At 55.0% G+C, this 25030-nt stretch overlaps 2 protein-coding genes across 5 annotated transcripts in view; one reads left to right on the top strand and one right to left on the bottom strand.

Annotated features, from left to right (window-relative positions):
- Positions 1-658: 658 nt before the first annotated feature.
- Mfap2 (microfibril associated protein 2) lies at positions 659-7115 on the top strand. Of its 2 annotated transcripts, none has more exons than XM_017795482.2 (9): positions 659-772; positions 3931-4006; positions 4750-4839; positions 5047-5073; positions 5161-5247; positions 5383-5436; positions 6048-6135; positions 6334-6407; positions 6607-7115. In XM_017795482.2, exons 2-9 carry the CDS (start codon positions 3970-3972, stop codon positions 6708-6710), a joined length of 561 nt encoding a protein of 186 aa, XP_017650971.1. In that variant the 5' UTR covers positions 659-772; positions 3931-3969; the 3' UTR covers positions 6711-7115. The 2 variants fall into 2 exon arrangements, with proteins under 2 accessions (XP_017650971.1, XP_008820860.1); XM_008822638.3 differs by having other exon boundaries at positions 4753-4839.
- Positions 7116-8117: 1002 nt separating this feature from the next.
- Positions 8118-25030, bottom strand: part of Crocc (ciliary rootlet coiled-coil, rootletin) — a 44630-nt gene continuing 27717 nt past the window's right edge. For 2 of the 3 annotated variants that reach the window (XM_029558411.1, XM_029558410.1), the window contains 15 exons: positions 24843-25022; positions 24058-24192; positions 23561-23704; positions 22689-22927; positions 22111-22270; positions 19840-20007; positions 18203-18545; positions 13954-14123; positions 13729-13849; positions 13270-13433; positions 11892-12107; positions 11327-11551; positions 10768-10917; positions 10244-10444; positions 9303-10093 (listed from right to left, as the gene is read on the bottom strand). In XM_029558411.1, coding sequence (XP_029414271.1) covers positions 9704-10093; positions 10244-10444; positions 10768-10917; positions 11327-11551; positions 11892-12107; positions 13270-13433; positions 13729-13849; positions 13954-14123; positions 18203-18545; positions 19840-20007; positions 22111-22270; positions 22689-22927; positions 23561-23704; positions 24058-24192; positions 24843-25022 — 3006 coding nt within the window. In that variant the 3' untranslated portion in view covers positions 9303-9703. Of the gene's footprint in view, positions 8658-9286; positions 10094-10243; positions 10445-10767; positions 10918-11326; positions 11552-11891; positions 12108-13269; positions 13434-13728; positions 13850-13953; positions 14124-18202; positions 18546-19839; positions 20008-22110; positions 22271-22688; positions 22928-23560; positions 23705-24057; positions 24193-24842; positions 25023-25030 lie in introns of those variants that run through there. The other variant, XM_008822639.3, reaches the window with a different exon arrangement.

The following is a 25030-nucleotide window of genomic DNA, read 5'->3' on the forward strand; positions in this document are numbered from 1 at the left end:
GGTTCGGGAAGCTGTGAATTTGGACTTGGGTGCTTGGGGAATTTGATCTGTGCTGGGGTCATCTGGAGCTAGAAGGAACAGGGGGAGGGGGGGAGGGAGGAAGGAAGGGGAAGGGGAAGGGGAAGGGGAAGGGCAAGCTGGTTGATTAGTATAGGAAACCAAAGGGGTGTGTGTGGTGACGCTCACCTTTAATCGCCCCTGACTCTGACTTCAAGGCCAGCCTGGTCTACTTAGCGAGCGAGTTCCAAGCTCAAGCTAGCCAGGGCTACGTGGCAGGTGAATCTGAGTTCAAGGCCAGGCTGGTCTATTTAGCGAGTGAGTTCCAAGCTAGCCAGGGCTATATAGCAAGACCCTGTCTCAAAAAAACAAACCGAGCTGGGCGTGGTGGCGCACGCCTTTAATCCGGGTATCATTATGTATATGCAAATACCCCAGAACCCCTGAAATAAAAGATCAGAAACACTGAATACTTTTGTACTTCTGGTCCAAGCATTTTGGAAAAAGGCTGTTTAGTATGATTTTTTTTTTTTTTTTAAAAAAAAACAAAAAAAAAAAAAAAAAAAAAAAACCGAAACCGGAGTAGCAAACCCTGTGCTTGGGAGGGGTGGGAGCCCCGAGGGCGCGGCGTGGCGACGCACTAGCTTTAGGACCCAGCAGCTCCGGGCTGGAGGCGGGCGCTGGCCCGTTGGGGGCCCGCAGGGGGGCTCGGCGGCGGCGGGGCTTGGCGGACACTGGGAGCGGCACTCGGAGAACAGCGCAGCGACCCCGACGGGTAGGCACGAGTAGGGGCGTCGGGGGCCGTCGCGCTCCGCACGGGCTCCTGGGAGGGGGATGCTGCGGGGACCCTGGTCCCGGGGGCCTGCGGAGCGGATGCTGGGGGGGGCACCTGGCAAGTTGGGGGTCGCTGGGGGGACGTGAGGTGGGAAATGTAGGGAGCGGGAACTTAGGGATTGCAAGAAGTGGGGGTGCTGGGGGGGACAGGGCGGCTTTTGTCCTCCCCGAAGTTGGACTGTGGAGGGCGGGGGCAAGGAACGGCGGACGCAGAGACAAAGAGAGACCCCTTGGTGAAAAGCCAGCAAGCGCCCCTGCAAGTTTCCGAGGCTGATTGTTCCCAGCTGTGCAGCGGGGCTGCTGCATCTGGAGGGCCCTCCAGAGGCCTCGCTTGCTCTGAGCCAGCCTGGAAGCCCTTGGTCCCCGCCCCCCAGGACCTCTGAGGAGCCAGGGCTCGGAGCTGGGGGAAGCTGAGGTTAGGAATGGGACCAGAGGAGGGTGTGGACCAGCCATCTGGACAGCTTTTCTAACACCTCCCCAACCCAAGTGCTTGCTGATGTCCCCTGGGAGCCATCCATTAGTTTCTTAATGCCCACTGCTAGCCAGTGCACCCCATCCCCCTTCCCCCCCACCCCCTGGGCCTGGGTACCAGGGCAGAAGACTCAGGGCACAGGAGGCTTCCTCCGGCACCAACTCAGGGACTCCTCCCATGGTGCCAGCCGCCAGCCTGGTATAAGGTTGGTGCCCTTCCTACTATGAGACTGCCCAAAGTTTTTGGAATGGGAATGTGGGGAGCCTGGAGTCAGATACTAAGGGGCCACTCTGAAGATTGAGCTGCTTTGGAAAAGGACATGAAATGGCATCCCAGGACACCTGGGATGGTGACTGTCTGAGATGGGCAAGGCATCAGAGAGAAGGCTCTGAGCTGGGGATTTGGAATAGATGCCCTGTTTCTGCCTTTGCCCTCTCCCTAGATTTCAGGGGATACCTACAGCAGAGTTGGGGTTCCAGTTAGCTGTGTGAAAGAACTTCCTATGGTGGGGCAGAAGGAGAAGCTCTGGGCTGCATTTTGGGGTCCCCCTCTGCTGACTGGGACTGTACATGAGGACCTTCAAATCCACTCTGTAGCCAGCAGTGAAGACTGGACTCACCCAGGAGTTCCTGAATATTAGGAACCCAGGGCAAGCTGTGGACCGGTTCCCTTACCCAAAACTACATTCTTGTCATCCAGTGTCTGCACCCTTGGGCTGGGTGACACCACCGCATCCCCAGCTCTCGTGCTGGGGGCCAGAGGTGCCCTCAGCTCCTCCAGCTCCTTCCTAAGTGCTTCCTGCTGCAGACAAACAAGCCTCAGTCTCTCGTGAGGCTGCGATGAAGACAGCCAAGTCTTGGGAAGCCTGGGGCCTGGCAGGAAAGGAGTCTTCTTGGATCTGGGAGACTTGCCCGGCCCTGGCTGCTTTGGGGGCCCCTGGGGCCTGTGTGCATGTGGTTTCCTGCTGAGTGGTATGCTCAGGGTCCAGGGGCTAATTGGGAACAGGTGGTGGGCCTGGCAAATGTTGCTGAGCTGGTGGCTGTGGTGTTGGCTAGGGCTGGCGCTCCAAGGATGTGCCTGGGGTCACTGGGATTCACACAGTACATTACTCAGGAAGTGCTGGGCCAGAGGGTAAGAGTGCTGTGCCAAAACAAGGTGGGGTTGGGGGCTATAAAAATGTTCCCTTGGGGCTGGAGAGATGGCTCAGCGGTTAAGAGTACTGACTGCTCTTGCAGAGGACCTGGGTTCAATTCCCAGCACCCACATGGCAGCTACGAACCATCCTTAACTCCAGTTCCAGGGGAATCTGAAGCCCTCTTCTGACCTCCACAGCACTGCATGACACAGGTGCACTCACATACATGCAGGCAATACATCCATACACATAAAATTAATAAAATATTTTTTAAAAAATGTTCCCAGCCGGGCATGGTGGCGCACACCTATAATCCCAGCACTCGGGAGGCAGAGGCAGGCAGATTTCTGAGTTCAAGGCCAGCCTGGTCTACATAGTGAGTTCCAGGACAGCTGGGGCTACAGGGAGACCCTGTCTCAAAAAGACCAAAAGAAAAAAAAAAAAAAGTTCCCTTAAGGGGCTGGAGAGATGGCTCAGCGGTTAAGAACACTAGTTGTTCTTACAGAAGGCCCAGGTTTGAATCCCAGCACCCACATGGCAGCTAACAACTGTCAGTAACTCCAGTCCCAAGGGATCCCACAGCCTCTTCTGACCTCTAAGGGCATTGCAGGACATGGGTGCACTTAACCTACATGCAGGCAATACACACATACACATAAAATAAAAATAATAAAATTTAAAAATTTTTTAAATATTCCCTTAAGAAGTGTGTGTGTGTGTGTATATGATCCTGTCCATTTGTCAAGGTCATCCTCAGGTTAAGACAAGCCTGGTCTTCATGAGGCATTGTCTCCAAAAAAAAAAAAAAAAAATCACCAGGCATGATGGCACACTTTAATCCCAGCACCTGGGAGGCAGAGGCTGGGGGATCTCTGTGAGATTGAGGCCAGCCTGGGCTACAATAACAAGTTTCAGGCTAGCTGGAGCTATAGGAGGACTGTCTCAAAAAAAAAAAAAGAAAAAAATCAGCCCTGTGCAGGGCGTGGTGGCGCACACCTTTAATCCCAGCACTTGGGAGGCAGAGGCAGGCAGATCTCTATGAGTTCAAGGCCAGCCTGATCTACACAGTGAGTTCCAGGCCAGCTGGGGCTCTAAGAAGACCCTGTCTCAAAAAGACAGAAAAAAGAAAGAAATCAGCCCTGATGCCAGGCATAGTGGTGCATGCCTTTAATCCTAGCACTTGGGAGCAGAGGCAGGCAGATCTCTATGAGTTCAAGGCCAGCCTGATCTACACAGTGAGTTCCAGGACAGTTGGAACTATAGGAAGACCATGTCTCCAAAAAAAAAAAAAAAAATCAGCTCTGGTACCCACCTTGTTGGAGGCCTAACCCCTCCTCTTCCTAGGTCCCCGCCCCAAGCCCTGTCTCTAGGTGCCTGAATCTGTTCTTGGTGCCCCTTGGCCAGGCTGAGCTCAGGAACAGGAATGAGTTCTGCCATCCTGGGCTGGCAGGCTAGCACACAGCTCTCCTGTCCTCTCTCCTCTCCTCCCTAGCTGTCTTCAGCACCACCACAGCCTCCTCACTCTGTGGCCATGAGAGCTGCCTGTGTCTTCCTGCTGTTCCTGCCTGGTAAGCAACAGCTCGGGGGGGGCTCCCCATTTATGAGCCTCATGGACAGAATTCTGCTGCCCATCTCCCAGGTTCTGCCTCATGCCTGGACCACACTCTGGAGGCTGAAGGCAGGGAGTCCAGGAACCTGAGCTGTAGACCTATTGGGGGGTGGGGGGAACTCCACTACTCTGCAGTCTTGACCTTTGATGGGTCCTTATCCATCAAATAAGGAGTTATCAGTGAGGACCAAAAAAGCTCTACCAGGCTTATGAGTCACTTACCCAGTCATTCAGCGAGGTATGTGTTGACATCCTACTGTGGGCCAGGCACTAGCCACGAACAAACCCAGTGTACAAACCCAGTCCTTACCATGCTGCTGCGAGACTAGGGGAGAAAGGCAAATACCAGACAGGCAGATTTGAAAGATTTCAGGTTGTGCTGAGTGCTATGATGGAAATAAACAGAAGAGCAGGTGGGCCAAGGATGGCGTCGCAGAACTGAAACGTTAGAGACGAGAAGGCCTGGGGAGAGTCAAGTGCAAAGGCCCTAAGGCAGGCAGGAGTCTGTGGAGTCCCAGGAGTAGCCATGAGGCAGCCTAGGACAGAGGAACAGCACAGGGCAGGGTCACGGAGGTGGCACAGGACCAGGAAAGAGTTGGGATCCTGGAATCAGAGTCAGGCTGTATGGTCCTGGGCTCATGACCACCACTACCCTGTTTGTCCTTCCCTGTGGGATGTCCACATGTGGCTGCCTCCCCTCAGCAGGTCTGCTAGCCCAAGGCCAATATGACCTGGATCCTCTGCCCCCATTCCCAGACCATGTCCAGTACACCCAGTACGGCGATCAGATTGGTAAGAGATGAGCCTCTCCCAATGCTCCTCAGCCACTGCTATGTCAAGGCCTGCCTCCCCATGTGTGTGCATGGCTTAGCCAGGGACCCAGTGGGGTGGGTCAGTAGGAACCCCAGGGGCGGGTTTCTGGCTTCTTTGTGACCTCTTTGCCCTGTGGGGCCAGGGGCTAGCCTGACTCCATCCATTCCATGGCCTTTTCGTTTTCAGACAGTCAAGACTACTATGATTACCAAGGTAAAAAGCTGGGGTAGATGGAAGGGGCTGTGGTGGGGGCCCTAGGGGAAGGAAGGAGCATGTCATGTCACCTACCCCCTCACGTAGAGGTGAGTCCCCGGCCCCCTGAGGAGCAGTTCCAGTTCCAGTCCCAGCAGCGAGTCCCACAGGAGGTCATTCCAGCCCCAACCCCAGGTAGGCCCAAGGGCTGCTTCCCTCACTCCAGCTCCTAATACAGCCCGGAAGGGGGATCTGGGCCAGGGCTGAGTGGTGCCCCTTGCCTTGAATAGACCCTTCCCAGTGACCCCTGCCTGTCTATCTTGAAACCAGAATTGCCTGCTCCAGGGAACATGGAGACGGAGCCCACAGAGCCTGGGCCTCTTGGTGAGAACCCCCCCGCCACACACACGCACACAGCTGGAGAAAGCAGGCAGGGCTCAAGAAAGGGGGGGCCATGTGGTCAGATCTGCAGTGAGGTTAAGCAGTGTACTCCAGTGCTGGGGAAGAGGGAGCTGTCAGACAAGCCTCTGGGCAGCTGAGATATCCTACCCCCCTGGCCCTCCATCTTCACCTACCCACACACCCCAAAGGGCTGACCAGAGCCTAGGAGGGACCAGGGCTGCACTGGCACTTCCTGCAAGCCAGAGGTGTGGTGCCTGGGGCCAGGTGAAGGGCGAGGGAGCCCAGGCTAGCCACCCAGTCAAAAGCCTGAGAGAACCTGGCGTTGTGTACACTGAGTGGGCTACAGAGTTGTGAGTGTGAATGTCAGTGACCAAGTGGGGTGGGCATGAATCTGTTTGAACATACGTGTTTGGATTTATGCTTCTTGTGAATTTACATTTGTCTGGTGGGCAGTCCTGGAAGGCCCAGCAGTATACCTAGGTACTGGGTGTGTGTGGGTATTTGGGCAGGGCCTGTGGGTACAGGGGGACTCAGACCTTGTGAGCCTGCCACGTCAGCTCTGAGCCTCTAGTCTGATCCGGACTGTCCCCCAGACTGCCGTGAGGAACAGTACCCCTGCACCCGCCTCTACTCCATCCACAAGCCCTGCAAACAGTGTCTCAATGAGGTCTGCTTCTACAGGTGAGCACATGATGAGGGAGGGGTGTGAGGGATGGCTCCCGGCAACCAAGGCAGGAGACAGGCAGTGAATCCCAAAGTGGAATTCAACTCTGAGGGTGAGCCTAGGCCTGGATTCCCAGGTGGCCAGGTTCAGCCTGGGCTCTCCCAGTGGGGGTGGGTGAGGGTGGGGCTGAGCGCATCACTGGCTCGTCCCCCCAGCCTCCGCCGGGTGTATGTTGTCAACAAGGAGATCTGTGTCCGCACAGTCTGTGCTCATGAGGAGCTCCTCCGAGGTAGGGTAACTTCCATACCCCTGCACAGCAGCCACCCCCACCATTTTGTTACCCAGTCATGCTCTGGCCTGTTACATTCAGTAGGGAGTGCATGCCAGGCCCACTGCAGGATGCCCTAAGCTCCCTTCCCATATTTTCACTAGTATGGGGTCATGGGTTCCAACACCCTTCCCACCGTGACCTGGCCTTTCCCCGACAGCTGACCTGTGCCGGGACAGGTTCTCCAAATGTGGTGTGATGGCTGTCAGTGGCCTGTGCCAATCTGTGGCTGCTTCCTGCGCCCGGAGCTGCGGGGGCTGCTAGGGTGGAGCTGGAGTGGGATCCGGGCCCTGGACTCTGCTCGGATCTGCCTCAGGCCCTGCCTGACCTGGTGCTTCCTCCAATCCTGGCCCTCCCTTTCATCCTGAACAGTCCAGTGGGCGGGGGGCATGGCCAAAGCTGCCTTGGGTCCCTCCCAAGCCTGTGGTCACCCCTGAGCAGTAGGGCTCCTGACTGCCCAGTTTCTGCCCCCTGGATGGGGTTCATCTGAGTCCTCTTTGTGAGGTTTGGGGCCACCCAATGTGCCTTCTCAGTGCTTCTGAGGACAGTCCCCCTTCAGTCCCCTCAGGTAGGCTGTGTCCCTCCCCCTAGCTGGTCTGCTTGGATTTCCTACAGCCCCCAGGCATGGACCACCTTTGTTTTATACAAAATTAAAGTTTTTACAGAAGATCCAGAGTCACTTTTGGGTCCAGGCACAGAGGTGACAACTGAGTACTTCCAACACTGAACTGTTAACAAAAGGCTCACCAGCCCCTTAGCAGGAAGGGCATGTTAGGGTGGCTGGTGGCTCTGCTTCTGTGTCCCAGCTCTGCCTCCTCCAGCCCCCAGCTTCATCTGGACCCACCCAGAGGAAGGAGCCTTGGAATCTATACCCTCCTAGAACACATCTCTTCATGTGCATGGTGTGGGGTAGTGTGGAAAATAGAAGGTTCTGTCATAGTTGGTGCTGTCTGATGAGGGCCAGAGTCGGTCATCAGAGGGATGTGACGAAGCATCAGGGAAGTATATGTGGCTGGGTGAAGGCAGAGATGAGGCAGGTCAAGGTAGGTAGACCTGAGACCAGGGGCTTTCCAGAAAGGATGCTGGTACCATGAGGGCAGAAGCAAGCAAGCCATTTTGACTCCTCTGAGGGAGCACAGGGTCTTGGGCAGCACTCTTCACAGTTCTGATGAGCCCTCCTGACAGGCCTATGTAGTAGCTCCAGTGACTATCCCTAAATGACAAACAGCATTAAGTGACCACCCACAGGGACATGGGCATGGCCTGGCTGTGGGACTCTGGCAAAGGGGAATGGGTGGTCTTGGAGACACAGCACCCTGTGTGAGCCTTTCTGTCACCACACCAGGAAGCCAGTTCCCACTTCACACAGAGGCTCTGCCACATGAAGCAGCTCTGCCCAGCATCACTCTGCAGAGCCAGGGCAAGACCCCATGCCCATTCCCAGGCCTGCTTTGTTACCCAGGTATCTATGAGCCCTGGCACTGCAGAGGCAGATCCTATCCTGTGCTGAATGGAGAGGGCCCTATCACACCCCGTGAGGTGGCTAAACTCAACCAATGTAAGCCCCTGCCTCTGGTGCCCCCAGCAACTCCAAGAGGGTCCCACCCATCTCTTTCCCTGGTCCTCCCAGGTGGAAGAAGCATGCTATTGGTACAGAAATGGTGCAGACCATTCTAGAAAACATCATGTTACAAAGAGCACAACAGCCATCCACAGTTCACATGATAAAAAGGTACAAAAATACAAGGGCTCTAAGCTCGCTGAGGAGCTTCCTGACAACAGTGAACTAAGGCAGAGAGCTCCTTAATAGGCTGGACCTGGGCCTCTTCCTAGGAGCTCCACTTGGGTGCTGGCCAGAGACAATGGCTCTCCTGACCCCTGGCTCAGCCACTCAGGAGAACATTGTGCAATTGGGTGGCTCTTCCCAGGAGAGTGGCCTGGAGAGGTTTGAGGGGAGGGGTGCAATGTGAAGCCACTGTGGGTGGAGCCCAGAGCTGGAATCCATCCTTCAGCTCTGCCCCATCCCTCATCCCATCCTGATGCCAGACCCTGAGCAGTCTGTGCTGCAAAGAGCCTCCCTCTCCTGCTTCAATGGCTGTGCTCAGGATGCTGAATTCAGGGGACTCATTTCTCTGAGGTGCCAGAGGCGGGGGAGAAGGGTGCCGAGGTCCTGCGGAGCTCTTGCTGCAACTGTCCCTTCGGCGTGGACACCTGAAGAGGGCAAGGCAGCCCAGAGAGGAGGGAGCTGATGAAGGAATGGCATGCCACCTGCTACAGAAAGAGGCTGGTGCCTCAGGGCCCTGTGGTCTCCCCTCACACTTTACTCCTTATGGCAGGGCCAGCTGTCTGACTACTTTGGTGTTCTTACCACCCTCATCATTTGAGTACACCTGACTCTAGTCCATTGTAGGAGTGTTTGTGTGACCAGGCTGGGCCTATCAGAGCAGCTGAGCCCTGCAGACTCACCTGCTCCAGACACAACCAGGAAGGGGCATATGTGACCTCACTGGTCAATGAGAGCCATTCCTGGAGCTCTCACCAGTGATCCTGGGAAAAAGCTCCCTCTCTCCCCAGGTTGCTGGGAGAGCCTGCAGCTGGAGCTGCTGAGAAAGCTATCCCACACAAGATGGGGTCTGATGGCCTGGAGCAGAGTGAGGCCTGCAGGGCTGAGATCCAGTTGCAGCACTCCAGCCCCTGGTCCAGCCATGGCTGGTACCAGCATTGATCCACCTGGCCCTTTTCAAGTTACAGAAGTCACATGAAGTCTGGCCCTACACCTCCTCCCTGGCTCCATGGTTCCCCAAGGAAGGCTCCTGTACCTGTTCCCCCAGCCCTAGTACCCGCTGGTGGTGGGCCCGCTCCCGAGCCTCCAGGGTGCATTCTGTCTGCACCTGGGCACTGTGCAGGCGCTCCACTTCCTGCTGCATCTCTAGTTGTTGCTCGTCTGCCTCCGGCCGGGCTGCACTGTGGTTCTGCTCCAGGGCTACCACCTGGGCCTACAGACAGGGACTGCTACTGAGGGTTCTAACCCAGTGTACACAGCGGCACAGGCCTGTCCTTCACCTCACTGGCCCTGACAGTGAGCCTGGGAATCTGGGTTCAGGGTCCCTAGTGACCTCCACTCACGACACTTAAACACAGTGGCTGGCCCATATACTCAGGAACAACACAAGCACTTACCTGTGTTTACAGTGGATGCAAAAGCACATGAGCCTCGCATCTATAGGAAAACATCTACACAGACACAAGGTCACACGCTACATGAAGGTCATGCTGTTCATCTGAGCAAGCTCCCAGGGACACTCACTCACCCTCACCCCACATGTCCACAGCACACAGGAATCCCAGGCTTGCATGCTAACAGGCCTCAGTGTTGTCTTTCTCCACCATGGGAGAACCCCTGCTCCACAGCCCAGTGAGGACACCCTCCTTGGGGTTCTGAGCTCTGGGAACCCCGGGGACCACTTGGGCTCACAGTGGAAATGGCACCAGGAACCAGGTGGCAGGGGCCAGACCTCCAACTGCTGGATCTGCCGCTGAGCCTCAGCCAGCTCCAATTCAGCGCCAGAGAGTGTGCGGTCCAGGCGGCCCTTCTCGGCATTCAACCGCAGCGTGTCCTCGTGGCTGCGAAGCTTCTCCCGCTCCACCTGGGTAGGAGCATTGGAGGGGAAGGGACTCACAGCAGCTCAGACAGGACTACAGCCCCGAATCCACCTCCCCCCAGGGTGCTCTGACACCAGTAGCGGTGGCACAGAAGGGACAGGGGAACCAAGGGAGGCCCAGTCAGAGCAGGTCACCTTGTCCAGCGTCCTCCTGAGGGCCACACGGTCCTTGCCCAGTCGCAGGGCCGAGCGTTCCACCTCACGCTTCTCAGCTTCCAGCTGAGCCAGGGAGCGCTGCAGGCTACCCAGGCGCTCCTGCAGCAGCCGCCGCTCCTCCTGCAGCTTCTGGACTGTGCGCAGAGCCGTGGCCTCGCCTTCCTGCCGCTGTCGCAGCACCTGCAGCACAGGCCAACAGTCTCTCATCCCTCTGCACCTCAAGTGACCATCTGAACATGAGGACAGTAACGCTGGCCCACTGTGCCCACTCGTGGCAGGCAACTATGAGGTCCACATGAGAAAACTGTCACTTGAGGCTAAACTGTTCTCTTTGAGCCTCAGTTTCTCTGTCTGTATACTGGGAATACTGGCTGGATGAACCATGGATCTTCCCAGGAGGCTGGGCCAAGTTTTGGGATGAGGTTGAGATGGGTGGAGGGCTCCTATCCCATGCCAAGGGCCACACAGGGTGCCCCTATAGACAGAGGCCCTCCAGGCCTCACCTGCTGCAACTGCTGTAGCTGGCCCTCAGCCTCACCCCGCTGCAGCTCCAGGTCAGCCAGCTCTCCCCGCAACGTCTGCACCTGCTCACCTAGGGAGCTGCTCTGCCTCCGAGCTTCAGATAACGCCTGCCGGGCAGCGTCCAGCCGTTCCTGGGGACAGGGGCTGATGGTACCAGGCCAGTTTGCCTGGCCAGTTTGTGAGCCAAAAGCTGCCCTCTATGAACTCCTAGGTAGGTTCACATCCTACCACCCAGAAGGTGAAGCACTGACCAGCCTGTGGCCAGTCATGTCCTCTGACTTTTGTTTATGATGACAGCCATTCACACAACCAAGCCTGGGTTCCTACTAGAAGGTTCCTTCTCTTTGGGCAGCACTCCTGCCCAGGTGTCATAATTGGCTGTTGTTCACTGGCCCGTTCCTACCTTAAGGCCTGCTCTCATCGGTTCCTTAGAATTCCTGACAGCCCCGCTGGCTAACTCTCTCCCAGGTCCTTCCAAATCCCGTCTTACTTGCTCACTCTCACTGGATCCTCCCCAGCCAGATGCTAGGACCCCCAGACCTGGAGCACTTGGCGGTCATGTTCACAGGCAGTCAAGGCCTTCTGCAGGTGCAGATTCTTGTCCTGGGTGCTGGAGAGGCTGGTGTTGCTCTGGGCCAGGGCATCTGTCAGGTTCTGCACCTTGCTTCGCAGGACCCCCTCACTCTCCTCTACCTTGGTCAGCACCCCAGTTAGCCGTTCCACTGTTAGCTGCAAGGTCCCCGCCTTTACCTCACTGTCTGCCACCTGGTAGGAGGACAACAGGATAGTCAGGGCTTCCTTTCTGTGTAACCTCCACCAGGACCACCCACCCATGCTCTTCCCACCTCTCTGAGCCTCATCCGTACTCCCTGTCCCCATGCACTCCCACAGCCTGGCGCACCCCACCGCTGGTTAACTACCCCTGTCCAGAGCCCTAACAGAATGGCTGTGATGGGCAAGGCGATCAGACCTCTGGGCCTCTACCTGTCCATCTATGAAACATGGATGATGAAGACTGCCTTGCAGGGTTGGGAGCTGCACAATGCCCTGCAAGGCCAGGCATAGGGCATGTAGGTGTCAAGGCTGGGACTGGGAGGGGCCCCACCTGTCTCTGCAGGGAATCCACCCGATCCTGGAGGGCCTGGGCGTGGGCCTCACGGTCACTGAGGCCCAGGCGGCTGCGCTGTAGCTCGCCCTCCAGAGCACGCCGCTGTAGCTCCAGCTTGATGGAGCGGCTCTCGGAGGCATCCAGCACCTCCTTTAGCCGCCGCTTGTCACTCTCCAGCTTCACCTCGGTGGCCTTCATCTTGCTGATCTTCTCCTGCAGGTGGGGAGGTTCAGCCCCAGTGCACACCCTCCCCACACTCCACTGAACTCTGAAGACAAAGTGGGAAGGCAGCCTCCCACTTTGTGACCTGGGATGAGCTTGTGACTGCTGGGGCCTCAGTTTCCCCATTTGTTACAGGCTGAGCAGATGTAAGGATCCCAGGCAATTGTCTGGTTTGGGTTGAATCTAATGGGTTCCATGAATCAGGACAATCATTCTCACTCTGGCTCTGCTTCAAGTCTGCAGAGCAGGCCTGGTCCTTAGGTAGCACAGCCCAGGTGCTAGGCTGTAGAACACACATTGCGAGACCCTCCTCGCTCTACAGAAGTGCCTTCCAGAACAGCTGGAAGCTGCATATGAAATGCAAGCTGAGCCTGGTGAGAACACCACTGCCAAGGGGAGGGGTGCTGCTCTAGGGCCTCAGGGAATGGGTTTCCTTCAATCCCTGCTCAAGAGTCAGACAGTGAAGGGGCTTAAAGAGTAGAAAAAGGACAGGACAAAAGGGTCCTGCAACCCACATGAGTTCAGACTTGGTGGGTCCTGGGTGTCACTGCAGCCTCCTCCCTCTTTCCTACTCTGAGCTCCTCCTGGCCCTGTCTGGCCTGTGGGGAAGAGGGGGCCCCCACTCTGGCTCCCACCCAGCTTTGTTCCTGGCCTCCTCCCAGGCCCCAGGGGCTGCTGGGCCCAAAGCCAGAACTGAAGCCGCAGACACAACAATCCAGCTCCAGCTTGGCCCTGGCCAAAGATGGAGGCAGGGCTGCAGGGGTGAGCGGGCAGGGGGCTCCAGCTGTGAGGCAGGACTGTTACAACCAAGACCTGGGCCACCATTTGCATGGTGATTCGGAGACAGAGGCCCTGGCCTCCTGTGCCAGGAGCTTATGCATTCTGTTTGTGCAGTGGTTACCGGTGCCCACCCCCATTAAGATGAAGGTGACAGTGGGGCAGCAGTCTGTTGCAGGCCAAACCTAAGTCCCCTCTGTCCAGCTCAGGCCCAAGTCCTTCTTCCTAGAGCACACTGAACATACAACAGTGGACTTGAACTGCTCCGTGGAAAGAGCACTGAGACTCAGGTAGAGGGCCACAGAGAACCCAGGGGCCTTCCACATCCCTTCTGGTGCACAGGGCTCCATCCCATAGGCCCTCACCTCCTACCCACCTGACTGGCCCGGAGTTCACTCTCAGTGGCCTGCAGGCTCCTCTCCAGCACAGCCATCTGGTCCAGCGTGGCCCTGCACTCCCGCTTGCTGCGCCGCACACTCTCCTCCTGCAGTGCCAGTTCCGCCTGGGCCCCACTCAGCCGCCCGTCTACACTGCGCCGAGCTGTGATCACCACCCAGTCCCATCAGGCATGCCAAGCCTGGCCCCTGCATCAGGCCACAGAGGCCCAACTTGCACCCCACTCTCTCCAGGGCCCACCTGGACCCCAAGGGTTCTGTAGGTCTGGATATGTTGCAGTTACACTGGGATGGGGGGGGGGTTCCTGGAAGAATCAGCCCCAAGTCAGGCCATAGGCCAAGACAGGACATAAGAGCCACTGGAGTCAGTCCCCCAGCCTCCCACCTCAGCTGCTAGGAGCACAAGAGAATATAGGGGCCCCAAGGTAGGGCAGACTAACCTTCCTCGCTCTCAGCCACTGCCTTCTGCAGCTGTCTGGCCCTTGAGGTCGCACTGTCCCTCTCTGCCTCCACTTCGGTCAGCTGTCGACTCAGGGTGCTGGTCTGGGTCCGAAGTTCATCCTGCATCCCCGATACGGGAGAGAAGGAAAAACCCCAGCTTTGACAACCTGGAGATTCATTTTTCCAAGGTCTTGGGCCCATCCAGCCACCTGCACCAGCCTCACCCGCTCCCGCTGGGCACTCCGCAGCTCCTGTAGGAAGTCTCGGAGGGCCTCTCGCACTGCCTCGGGATCCAGGTCTGCAGGTGCTGGGAAGGTAGCAGTCCCTGGGGATGATGGCTGAGACCGAGGGTTGCGTTCCAAGGAACTGGGGCTGCTGAGACCATCCCCGCTTCCTGGAGGGGAAGACATGCTCAAGGACATGGGTGGGGACTGTGGGCTCCTAAGGCATCATGCACATTACTGTACCCATCAATGCATGAGCTTCTCAAGCACAAAGTGGCCCAGCAAACCTTGCCCCAAACCCTTCATAGCCCGCACAATCAAGCTCAACTTCTGTATAATAGCCTTGCAGCCCTGCTGCCCTCCCCAGCATCTCCCTCTCACTCTGCACAAACTAGCCACTCTGCCTGTCCCTTGTTCTAAGATGTTCCCTGTTCCAGTCCCAGGGCCTCTGCACATGCTGCTATCTCTTCATGCTGGCTTCTCTGTGCCCAGTCCCTTGGTCAGGCTGCTTCCCAGGGCCTCCCTGAAGCCAGGATGAGTTGGGGTCAGTCCATCCCACCCTCGTGGGTGTGTCTGGTATCTTGTCCCCACTTTAACCATGCACACTATAAAGACTAGGGCTACCTCTTTCCTGCTCCCATTTCCCTAGGGCCCATGCCACAGCAGACATGCCATCAGCCCCAGCTCTCTGAGCCAAGTGCCTGCTGCATCAAGGCCTTGCCTTGGTTCATCCTCGCTTAGGAATACCCTGACACCCAACAGCCAATCTGCCCTTCACAAGCAAAGTGGGTTCAGGGCAGTTAAGTGGCTTGTAGGGCCTCAGAGTTGCCAAGTTTCAGAGCCAGAATCTGAACCTGAGCGGGCTGGTTTACCAGAGAAAAGCCCTGCCCACTGTTTGGGAGAAGGAGGATGAGCCCACAAGGAGAGGACAGGGAGCACGACAGAGAGCAGAGCCCCCTAACGGTCAACATTGGAACTGCAGGATGGGGGGCTTGTCATTAGCATCCTCCAGGCTCAGCCAAGGAATCCCTGAAGTGCCCAGTATAGGTATTACCACCCAAAGGCTCCCCCAGTGGGGCCTCCACTCCACCCTGGAAGCCTCCACTGCTGTTAGTTCCAACCCCTGGAGTAAAGACCCAGCACCCCTTAGTGGCCTGCTAGGGTTACTGAAGCAGGCCCAATGGTCTCCATCCCCTCACCTCCTTGCCAACTGCCCTGATCTGCTGTCACCCCTACTGGTCATAGGATGGGGTACTTACCTTCCCTCCATACCACACCTGTGAGGCACTGGCCCCACATCAGCCCCACCTTCCTTGTGTTTATATTTTTTCTCTCTCTCTGAAAAAACACATGGATTTTGAAATGTGCTACTTTAGTCTTTTTTGGTTTGTTCTGGTACTGCAGGTGAGCCCAGAGCCTTAGGAATGCTAGGCCCTCCAGGGCTAGGCAAGCACCCTACCACTAAGCTCCACCACTACCCACCCTCCCTTTTGATGCATGGTCTCACTATGTAGACCAGGCTGGACCTGATTCACAATCTTCCTGCCTCAGTCTCCTAAGTGCTGGAATTATAGGTGTGCACCACCACACCCAATTTTATTTGGTGCTGGAGATCAAATTCAGGCCTTTGTGCATGGTAGACAAGCAGTCTACCAAGTAAGCGACATCCCCAGCCCACCTTAGCCATTGTTAAGGGTACAAACTGGAGGCATGAATTACATTCACGCCATTGTGCACCCATCGCCTCAAATCTTTTCCATCACCTGTGTATCTCCCCAGAACTGTCCCCCCCATGCTGAAGTGTTAGTCCCCAGTACCTCAGAATATGACTTCATTTTGGAAATAGATGGCTGGAGATGGGGTTGACTAAGATAAGGTCACACCGGAATGGGTAGACCCCAGTCCCATGATTGTTGTCCTTACAAAAAGGATGCCACAGGCCAGGCGTGGTGGCACACGCCTTTAATCCCAGCACTTGGGAGGCAGAGGCAGGTAGATCTTTGTGAGTTCAAGGCCAGCCTGGTCTACATAGTGAGTTCTAGGACAGCTGGGGCTACAAAGAGTCCCTGTCTCAAAAAAAAAGACAAAAAAAAAAAAAAACAAAAAACACCCCAAAAGCCAAAAAGGATGCCATGTGACCACTAGAGTTGTATTATCATGTCCATACCTCACCCAGTACCTTCAAAGACGACATGGACCTCTGACCTCTAGTGTGAGACAGTCGGACACAAGTTTCTGCTAGCTAAACCACTGAGTCTAGGATAGTTGGCCCTTTGTCCCCAAGGGTTCCATCAGATTTAACCAACTAGGTATAGAAAATATACAAAAACAGCCAGGCATGGTGGCACATGCCTATAATCCCAGCATTTGGGAGGCTGAGTCAGGAAGACTCATGAGTTCAAGGCCAGTTTAGGCTACACAGTGAAGTTCCAGGATAGCCTAAGACCCTGTCTCAAAAACAGAAATGAGGGGTGGAGAAATGGCTCAGTGGTTAAGAGCACTGGCTGCTCCTGCAGAGGACCCAGATTCAGTTCCCAGCACCCACATGGCAGCTAACAACTATCTGTAACTCCAGTTCCAGGGGATTCAACACCCTCTTCTGTCTTCTGTGTGCACTGCATGACATGGATGCCCTTACATGTATGCAGGCACATAAAATAATTTTTTGAAAACAGAAATGAAACACAAAGTTTCCGGGGTACACTAGACCTGCACTGAGAATGTTACAGGCTTTTTTCCTGCTTACTCTTATTTTTTTAATTTTTGGTCTTTTTGAGACAGGGTCTCCCTGTAGCCCCAGCTGTCCTGGAACTCACTATGTAGATCAGGCTGGCCTTGAACTCACAGAGATTGCTCTGCCTCTGCCTCCTAAGTGCTGGGACTAAAGGCGTGGTGCTTCCCCTTACTCTTTAAACAGGATGATTTACAAGCATGTATACTGTATTACATAGTGCAAGTGTTCCACAGTATCTAGGTGGACATGCACAGATTATACATCACACAGAAACTTCACAAAGAAGTCATAGGCATCTATAGATTTTGAAGGGCAAAGAGCCTGGGACTCTCATGACTACTGAGGGTTCACAGTTCCTTGCTAGAGCAGTGCTGGCCAACTAAGACAACTAGACAGGAACTGACTTCAAAGCAGAAGATTGGTGCCCCTCCAGATCTCAGTAACCTTTAACCTACTGCTGATTCTGTGACTGGCTGTTCAAAGTATTTTGCATGAGTGGATTCATGCTGTTTGTCCTCTGTGATGCCTTATTTCAATGTGCAGTGCTTTCAGAGTTATTTACTCTGTGGCAAGTATAAGATGTCATTCCTTTTTAAGGCTGAACACTACTCCGAGGGATGGATATGCCAAGGGATGGATATACTGAGAGATGGATATACTACATTTTGCTTCTCCATCTGTTGTTGGATATTTTGGGTATCACTGCCTTTTGGCTACTGTGACTGATGCTGCAACCAACTGTTGCACACGTACCTGTTCACCTGCCTGCTTTCAGTTCTTCCAGGTGCACAACTAGGAGCGGATGTGCTGGTCTCACTGCATTAACAGATATATTTCCAGCTCCTTGAGGAACTGCTATTCCCCACAATCAGCAGTCTCCCTTGCCTGACCCTACCTACTGTTTCCAGACCACACTTAACTGTACCCAGATCACAGCCCAACACTCTATATTTCCTTTATATAGCTATTTACACCTCTAGACTCAACCTCCTAAGGAGCCTGTTTGTCAGTTTGTTTCTGGCTCCATCCCCAGTGCTTATGCTGTGCTTGACACACACTAGGTACTTAGTATTGACTGACTGAATGGACCAAGGTGATTCTGGAAGGGGGTCTGGTCTCGCTGTGCCTAGCAGGGGGGACACTTCAGGATCCCGGGCCTGGTTTGGAGGGAGATGCTAAACTGGAGAGAAGGCAGAGATCAATGAAGAAGATCCTCAGAAAAACCCCCGGGCATGCTAGCCCACGCCTTTAATCCCAGCCCTTGGAAGGCCGAGGCAGGAGGATCTCTGTAAGTTAAAGGCCAGCCTGGTCTCAATAGTGAGTTCCAGGCCAAAGAGGGCTACAGGAGACCCTGTCTCAAGAAGACCAAAAAAAAAAAAAAAAAAAGGTTGGGTTAAGACTCTTCCCTCCTAACAGAGCTACCCAGGGGTAGAGGATCGGCGAAGGGGCGTGGTCTGGAAGGCGTGGCAGTCGGACCGGGCGTGGCTTCAGAGCTGCCACTCGCCCCTGGCTCACCTCCAGCGTCCAGCGCTGGCGAGCTGGGCGCGCGGCCCAGGCCCAGGCCCCGGCGCAGGGCGGAGCGCAGGCCGCCTAGCTGGGCCTCGGCTACCCGCCGCTGCGCCTCCACGCGGGCCAGCTCCACCTCCAGGCCCTGCGCCCGGCCCTCGGCCGCGCTCAGCCGCAGCCCCAGCTCCGCGGCCTCGGCCTTCGCCGCTTCCAGCCTCAGCTCCAGGCTGCGGGCCACGTCCAGCTGCTTCTTCTCGGCGGCGCGCGCCTCCTCCAGGGAGCCCAGCAGGCCTCGCTCACGGGCCCGGAACTCGCCCTCCTGCTCCTGCAGCTTCCGCTGGGATCCCTGCAGCTGGGGTGGGGGGCGAAGCCAAGAGAACTAGTCACAAGGCGGAGCCAGCCACCGTGCTCCTCAAGCGACCACACCTGTGAGCGGTCCCCACCCAAAGAGGAGAGTAAGCACATCCCAGGAGGGCGGGATTCGAATTTATCTTTTCCTGCTGTGTGCTTTACTGTGCACAGCTTGTAGTAAGGACAGCTAACGTCCACATACATAGGACTCAGAGCCAGGCAAGAAGTACTTTAAACTACTCTAGAGTCAGCCTCAGGCTGGAGAGATGGCTCAGCAGTTAAAGGCACTATTGCAGAGGACCCACATGGTGGCTCACAACTGCCTTAACTCCAGTTTCAGGGGATCCAATGCCCCCTTGTAGGGCGTGCTTCATGGGCATTGGTCATACATGGTGCACTTACAAGCAGGCAAAACACTCATAAAAATTTTTAATCTTTCTTTTGGTCTTTTTGAGACAGGGTCTCCCTGTAGCCCCAGCTGTCCTGGAACTATGTGGACCAGGCTGGCCTTGAACTCAGAGATCTGACTGCCTTTGCCTCCCAAGTGTTGGGATTAAAGGCGAGCACCACCACGCCCAGCGAATTTTTAATCTTTTACAAATAAAGAATGAAACAACCACAGAGGCAAGTGACTTGTCCAAGACACACAGGTATTGAGGGAGATTCAAAGCCAGGCAGTCCATTTCTGGGGACTGTTCTCAACCACCAGGCTACACTGTCTCTCACTGCGCACACATTAAAAGTTTGCACACCAGGGACATGTGCTAAAGCGTCATTGCTGACAGTGCAACACAGACACAAAAGCCACCCTCTGGATTAGAGAAGGGGCTGGCCTCTCATCATGAGCACCACCAGGGTGCCAGGACCTGCGTTGGCACCCTCCTATCTCCCCTGAAAGCTAGATGAACACTCTGAAGCACAGAGATGAAGTGACTAGGTCAAAGTCACACAGTACACCTGGATGGTTGTGTGACACTAGGCAGATGCCCTGACCTTTCTGAGCCTGGCTGGGGGCTAACATTACCTACTTCATGGGCTGGCTGCAGGGACAATAAAACAAGGCTGTATCTTTTGGTGCCTGCACACATTAAGCCCATAGTTCTTTTTTGCTTGTTACTATTATTTCAACTGAGGAAGAGTCTCAAGGGGCAGGGAACAGGAATGAGTTCAGAGTGATTTCTCAGGAAGACTAGCACTATAGGGCCCACCTGCCTCCCTCTGGAGGGAGGACACAGGCAAAGTAGCCTGCTCTAGAGTCCTCCCCCTCTGGGCAGCCCAGCCACTTGCTCAGTTACCTCCTGCCGCAAGGCCTCCAGGCTGGCCTCCCCTTTCAGCAGCTTCTGCCGAAAGCCCAGGGCCTCTCGCCGGCTCTCCTTCTCTGCCCGCTCAGCCAGGGCCAGGCGGCCCTGCAGGTCTGCCAACTCCCGGCCCAGCCTGGCATTGTCACTTTCCAGTGTCTTCATCTGTGAGACAGAGCAGGCAGGTAAGTCCTGGCCCAGCAGCCTCTCAGAATTCACTTACCTAGGAACTCAGGTATCACTTAATATTCTAAGTCCATCTGATGGCATCGAGCTCAGCCTTGCTAGGCACCTGGCACAAATGGCTCATGCCAATTAATCTGTGGGCTCCCAACTACCTGTCATGGGAGGCCTCAGGAGGGACGGTCAAATCCTCCTTCAACCTGGCCTTCCACAGCCAGGATCACAGCTCCTGGGGTCTCCATTACCTCTACAGGGATGACCGTTAAGAATGCTTTCTGTGCCCAGCTGCTCTAAGCAATTCATTTATAATAACTCAATTAATATAGTTTAAACCCTACTTAATGGAAGAGAAAACAAGCTTGGAGAGTTGGAAAGAAGCTTGCCTAAGACCACACAGCCCACAAGCAGCAAGCTGGGATTTGATCCCAGGCAAGTGGAACATGAGGTGTATTCTAAGAATGTTTCCTTATATGAGCAAGTAGAGTGATGCCCACCGACCCCACCGTACTAGAGCAAGAGTAACAGGAGACCATGTTGTGCTTACAGGTACTCAGCAAGAGCCTGGTACGTAACTGGTTAGTTCCTTTGGGGGTGTTGTGACTTGAGGGACCTGGGTAAGGGCTGAACTGGGAGGTGGAAAGGATGTGACTTTCAGGCAAAGCACCCATCTCTGAGTATCAGAGATGTCTCCAGCAGGGCCATCCAGGCTGCTTCCTATTCTTGGGCCTTCTAGAATGGGGACACCTGAACTTTCCAGTATGCAGGCAGTGCCCTGATATAGCAGAAGCTTGTTCAATGATTGCTGGTGATTGGTGGGGAGATCGTCTAATCAGGGGCCAGCAGGCCACAGCCCACAGGCAAGCTCAGCCATCTGCTTCTGTCCTGGTGTTGGCAAGGACAGTCCTTACATTTTTTCTAATATTTTATTATTTTTATTTGATGTGTATGAGTGTATTGCTTGCGTGTATGTGAGTGCACCCATGTCATGCAATGCCGTGGAGGTCAGAAGAGGACTTTGGATTTCCCTGGAACTGGAGTTAGGGACAGTTCATAGCGGCCATGTGGGTGCTGGGAATCGACCAGGTCCTCTGCAAGAGCAGTCAGTGCTCTTAACCGCTGAGCCATCTCTCCAGCCCCAGTCCTTACATTTTCAAACAGATGAAAACAGCTTAACTGTTTAAAAAAAAAACCAAAAGAAAAACAGTATTTCTTGATATATGAGACTTATACGAAATTCAAATTTCAGTGTCCATCAAGTTTTACTGGAACATACTTATTCATATGCCATCCAGGGTCCATATCTGTCTCTGTCTCTCTCAGTAGTCCTGGGGATTGGATGCAGAGTCTCATACGTTAAAAAGCATTCTACCACTGAGTTACTGAGTTACAACCCTGTTTTTTACTTTTTATTCTGAACAAGGTCTCAGTAAGTTGCCCAGGCTGCCCCTGAACTGACCCTGTAGCCCAGGTAGGCCTTGAACCTGTGACCCTCCTGCCTCAGTCTCCCAAAGTAGCTGGGATTACAAGGCTTGCACTACCAGGCTGCTTTCTTTTAACAGTGAGTAGTGAGGGGTGGAATCAGTCCTGTGGCTGGTGCAGGTGTCAATTTTTATCTTTTTTTTGGTCTTTTTGAGACAAGGTCTCCCTGTAGCCCCAGTTGTCCTGGAACTCACTACGTAGACCAGGCTGGCCTCAAACTCACAAAGATCTGCCTGCCTCTGCCTCCCAAATGCTGGGGCTAAAGGTGTATGCCACCACGCCTGGCTATCTCTTGGTTCTTAACAATTTACTAGCCCCAACCTAGTTCATGGACCTGCTCATTTTCCCCTCAGAATCTTTTAGAACTGAACAAGAATGCCAGGCCTACACCTGGGGACAGGTGAGCATGAGTGCATAGGCTTACCCAGACTTTTGCACAAGTTTAGGGCAGAGGACTCCTCAAACCCCATCCATGAATGCCTGGGTCAGGTGGAGGCTCGTTGCAGCTCAAGCCCTGCTTTTACATGCAGGGGAACTGGGCTCCTGAGAGGGGTACTGCTGGTCCAGGGGCATACATAAGCCCCAGGGCAGAAGCCAGGGTCTTACCTGCCGCCTCAGCTCCTGAAGCTCTCGCCGAGCCTCCAGCCGGGAACGCTCCACTTCTTGCAGCATGGCCCTCAGCTCTCCAGCCTCCTTGCCCACAGCCACCCGAGCCTCCTCCAAGAGGGCCAGCTTCTGCTCCTTGTCCTCACTGGTAAGCTTCAGGCTGGGAAAGGCAGAAGGCAGTGGCTACCTGGGTCTTGGAGCCATCCTAAGCTCCACACCAAAAGCTCTATGCTATTCCTGCAGTGGGTCTGGCCTGGTCTTACCCCAAGATAGCCTAAGCACTGTCTACCTACTTGGCTGTCCATAGGACCTGGCCTTTGACAGGAAGACGAGTGACTCCAGGAAGGGGCTTGGCATCCAGGCAATGACACAGGTGGGTCTGAGTGTGACCCAGCTGTCTGCTGTCACCTATCTACTTTCTGAGGTAGGAGAGCCAACAAAATGACCTTCATGCCAGGCTGTGCTTAGGGACCAGAGACTCACCATCTGTGAATTTCCCTAAACCCCAGGGTGAAGTGAAGTCCAGGACAAGGTTCACTAAAGGACAGGGCTTGGTGAAAACCCCTTGCATCTTCTACCTGATGCGCTCACTCTCAGCCTTCTTCACAGCAGCCCTCAGCTCCTCGTTGGAGCGCCGCAGGGCCTCTCGCTCCTTGGCACCCTCACTCAGACTGCGCCTCAGTTCGCTGACCTCCTGGTGTTGGGTCTCACAGCCTTCCTGGCTGTCCCGAACCTTGCGCTGGGCTTCCAGCAACTCCCTCCGCAACCCATCATGGGTGTCCTCCAAAAGGCGCAGCTGAGTCCGAAGCTCTTCTGCCTGTGGGTCCAGGATGGGGTGAGGGCCCCTGAGGCTGGGGCATTGGCAGGCATGGGTTTGTACCCATGTTCCTCCCTGCCCAGGGGATGCCTGTCTCATTCCTCTGTGGTGGGTGACTCCCATCCCAGGCCATGAGCTATGACGTGGGAAAAGACACACTGGGCTCAGCCAGGGGTGGGCCTGAAACAATCCTCAAACACAACTGTCCAGTGGATGAGTCCCCTAAGCTTTCCCTGCATACAACAAATGCTTAATAACTGTTTGTGGTCTGGGGCTGGAGAGATGGCTCAGCAGTTAAGAACACTAGTTGTTCTTTCAGAAGACCCAGGTTCGAATCCCAGCACCCACATGGCAGCTAACAATAGTCCAAAACTCCAGTCCCAGGGGATCTGACAGCTGCTTCTGATCTCCGCAGGCATTGCACGACACGGGTGCACTTAGCTATATGCAGGCAATACACGAATATACACATAAAATAAAAATAATAAAATTTTTAAAAATAAAAAATGTTTGTTATCTCCTAAGTTAGCCATGTCTGTCCTCAACTGCAGGGAGGAGTCACCCACAGGCTCAGTCTCTAGCTCCCACTTAGCAACACTCAGTGTTCTACCTGATAGGGAGATGTCAGCTCACCTCACGCACACAGGACTCCCGCTGCCTGCCCAGGTCCCCTGCCTGCTCCTTAAGTACTTTCACCTCCTGAGCATGGGCTGTAGCAGCCTCCTCCAGTTGAGCCCGGAGGTCCCGCAACTCAGACATCAGGGTGTTCATGGTGTTCTGGGATGGACAGACTCCTTACAATTGCGGCAGAGGGAAGTGCCCCATCCCTCTGCACCACTGCTCCTACCCTGATGGTTGAAACATAACCCATCCAGGGGCCTGCCACGCCTTGGTCATCCTTCAGTGCCCAGGGAGTGCTGCCCTTGAAGTTGGCCTCTCCCCAAGACTAGAAATTTACTAGGGCAGAGCTGGTGACCACCTTCCTCAGACTGGTGCCCTGAAGGAAGGACTGAACCTCCCTGCAGCCTGGAGATTTCCATGGGATAGGGACATACCTTCCACTCAGGCCCATCTAGGCCAAGCTTGGCTTTCCCCCTTGGATGGAGGTCTAGCTGCCCACCCCGCCCTACCCGGTCCTGCTCCTGCCGGCTCTGGGCATCTCGCTTCTGCCGTTCCATCTCCAGAGAGATAGCAGCCAGACTGTGCCGGGTCCCCATCAACTTCTCAGACAGCGCTGTTTTCTCTGACTCCTTCAGGGACAAGGCCTGGGCAGAGGTAAGGAAGAAGGGGTATGGTGACTAGGCCTTTCTCCCAGTCTTTCACTGGGTTCAGTGGCCATGGTGGGGCACCACAGGTGGACCCAGGGCAGAGGTGCCTGCTCAACCTCTGTAGTCTGACAGGGTTCAGAAGTAGTAGCAAGATGTGGACATGATCTACAGACCTGACTAACACCACCTCAGCTACCCAGGGACAAAGGTTTTCATGATTCCCATTCTATAGATGAAGAAACCCTGGCTGAGAGGGAAAATGACTTGTCCAGGGTGACATGGGTGAGGAGAGGAGATGACTGCAGTCTGGCCTGCTCCATTACCTTATGGCAAAGTTAGGAATTCTCAGGGAGGGTCAGCTGGCACCTGTGGCACTATGCACACAGTCCAAAGGCATCCATGCAGATGCCAAGGCCAGTGTAGGCAAGTGAAGGGACAGAAAACTGTGAGACAGCTTGCCTCTTGTCACCAGCCACTGTGTTAGGTATGTGCCAACAATGCTTTACATCTCCCTCTGACTCCCCCATCCTGCAGGTGAGGAATCTGAGGCTCAGGAGGGAACTGGCTGACTCTCAGACTCCTAGCTGCTGGATAGCTGGGTGGGGCCCGCGGCAGAACAGGAGCCCTGTGAGCCACAAGTCACGTACCTGCTGCTTCTCAGTCTCAGCCAGGAGAAGGCCCTCATCCCGCTCCTGCTGCAGTGTAGCAATCTCCTCACTCAGCTCTTCCTTCTCGGCCTCCATCCGTGCCAGCAGCTCCTCCCGCTCCCTCTGCAGCTGGCCCTGCAGCTGGGCCCGCTCTACCTGCAGCTCCCGCCATGCTGCCTCCTAAGGGC

This window comes from Nannospalax galili, unplaced genomic scaffold (assembly GCF_000622305.1).
Source record: "Nannospalax galili isolate Female #2095 unplaced genomic scaffold, S.galili_v1.0 scaffold548, whole genome shotgun sequence".
In the NCBI taxonomy this organism is placed as follows: Eukaryota; Metazoa; Chordata; class Mammalia; order Rodentia; family Spalacidae; genus Nannospalax; species Nannospalax galili.

What these genes read in the sequence shown, in the direction of transcription:
- Mfap2 (XM_017795482.2), top strand. Translation starts at nt 3,970, where the DNA reads ATGAGAGCTGCCTGTGTCTTCCTGCTGTTCCTGCCTG. An exon ending in AATGAGGTCTGCTTCTACAG is followed by an intron (nt 6,136 to 6,333) that starts GTGAGCACATGA and finishes TCGTCCCCCCAG; the next exon opens with CCTCCGCCGGGTGTATGTTG. An exon ending in TCATGAGGAGCTCCTCCGAG is followed by an intron (nt 6,408 to 6,606) that starts GTAGGGTAACTT and finishes TTTCCCCGACAG; the next exon opens with CTGACCTGTGCCGGGACAGG.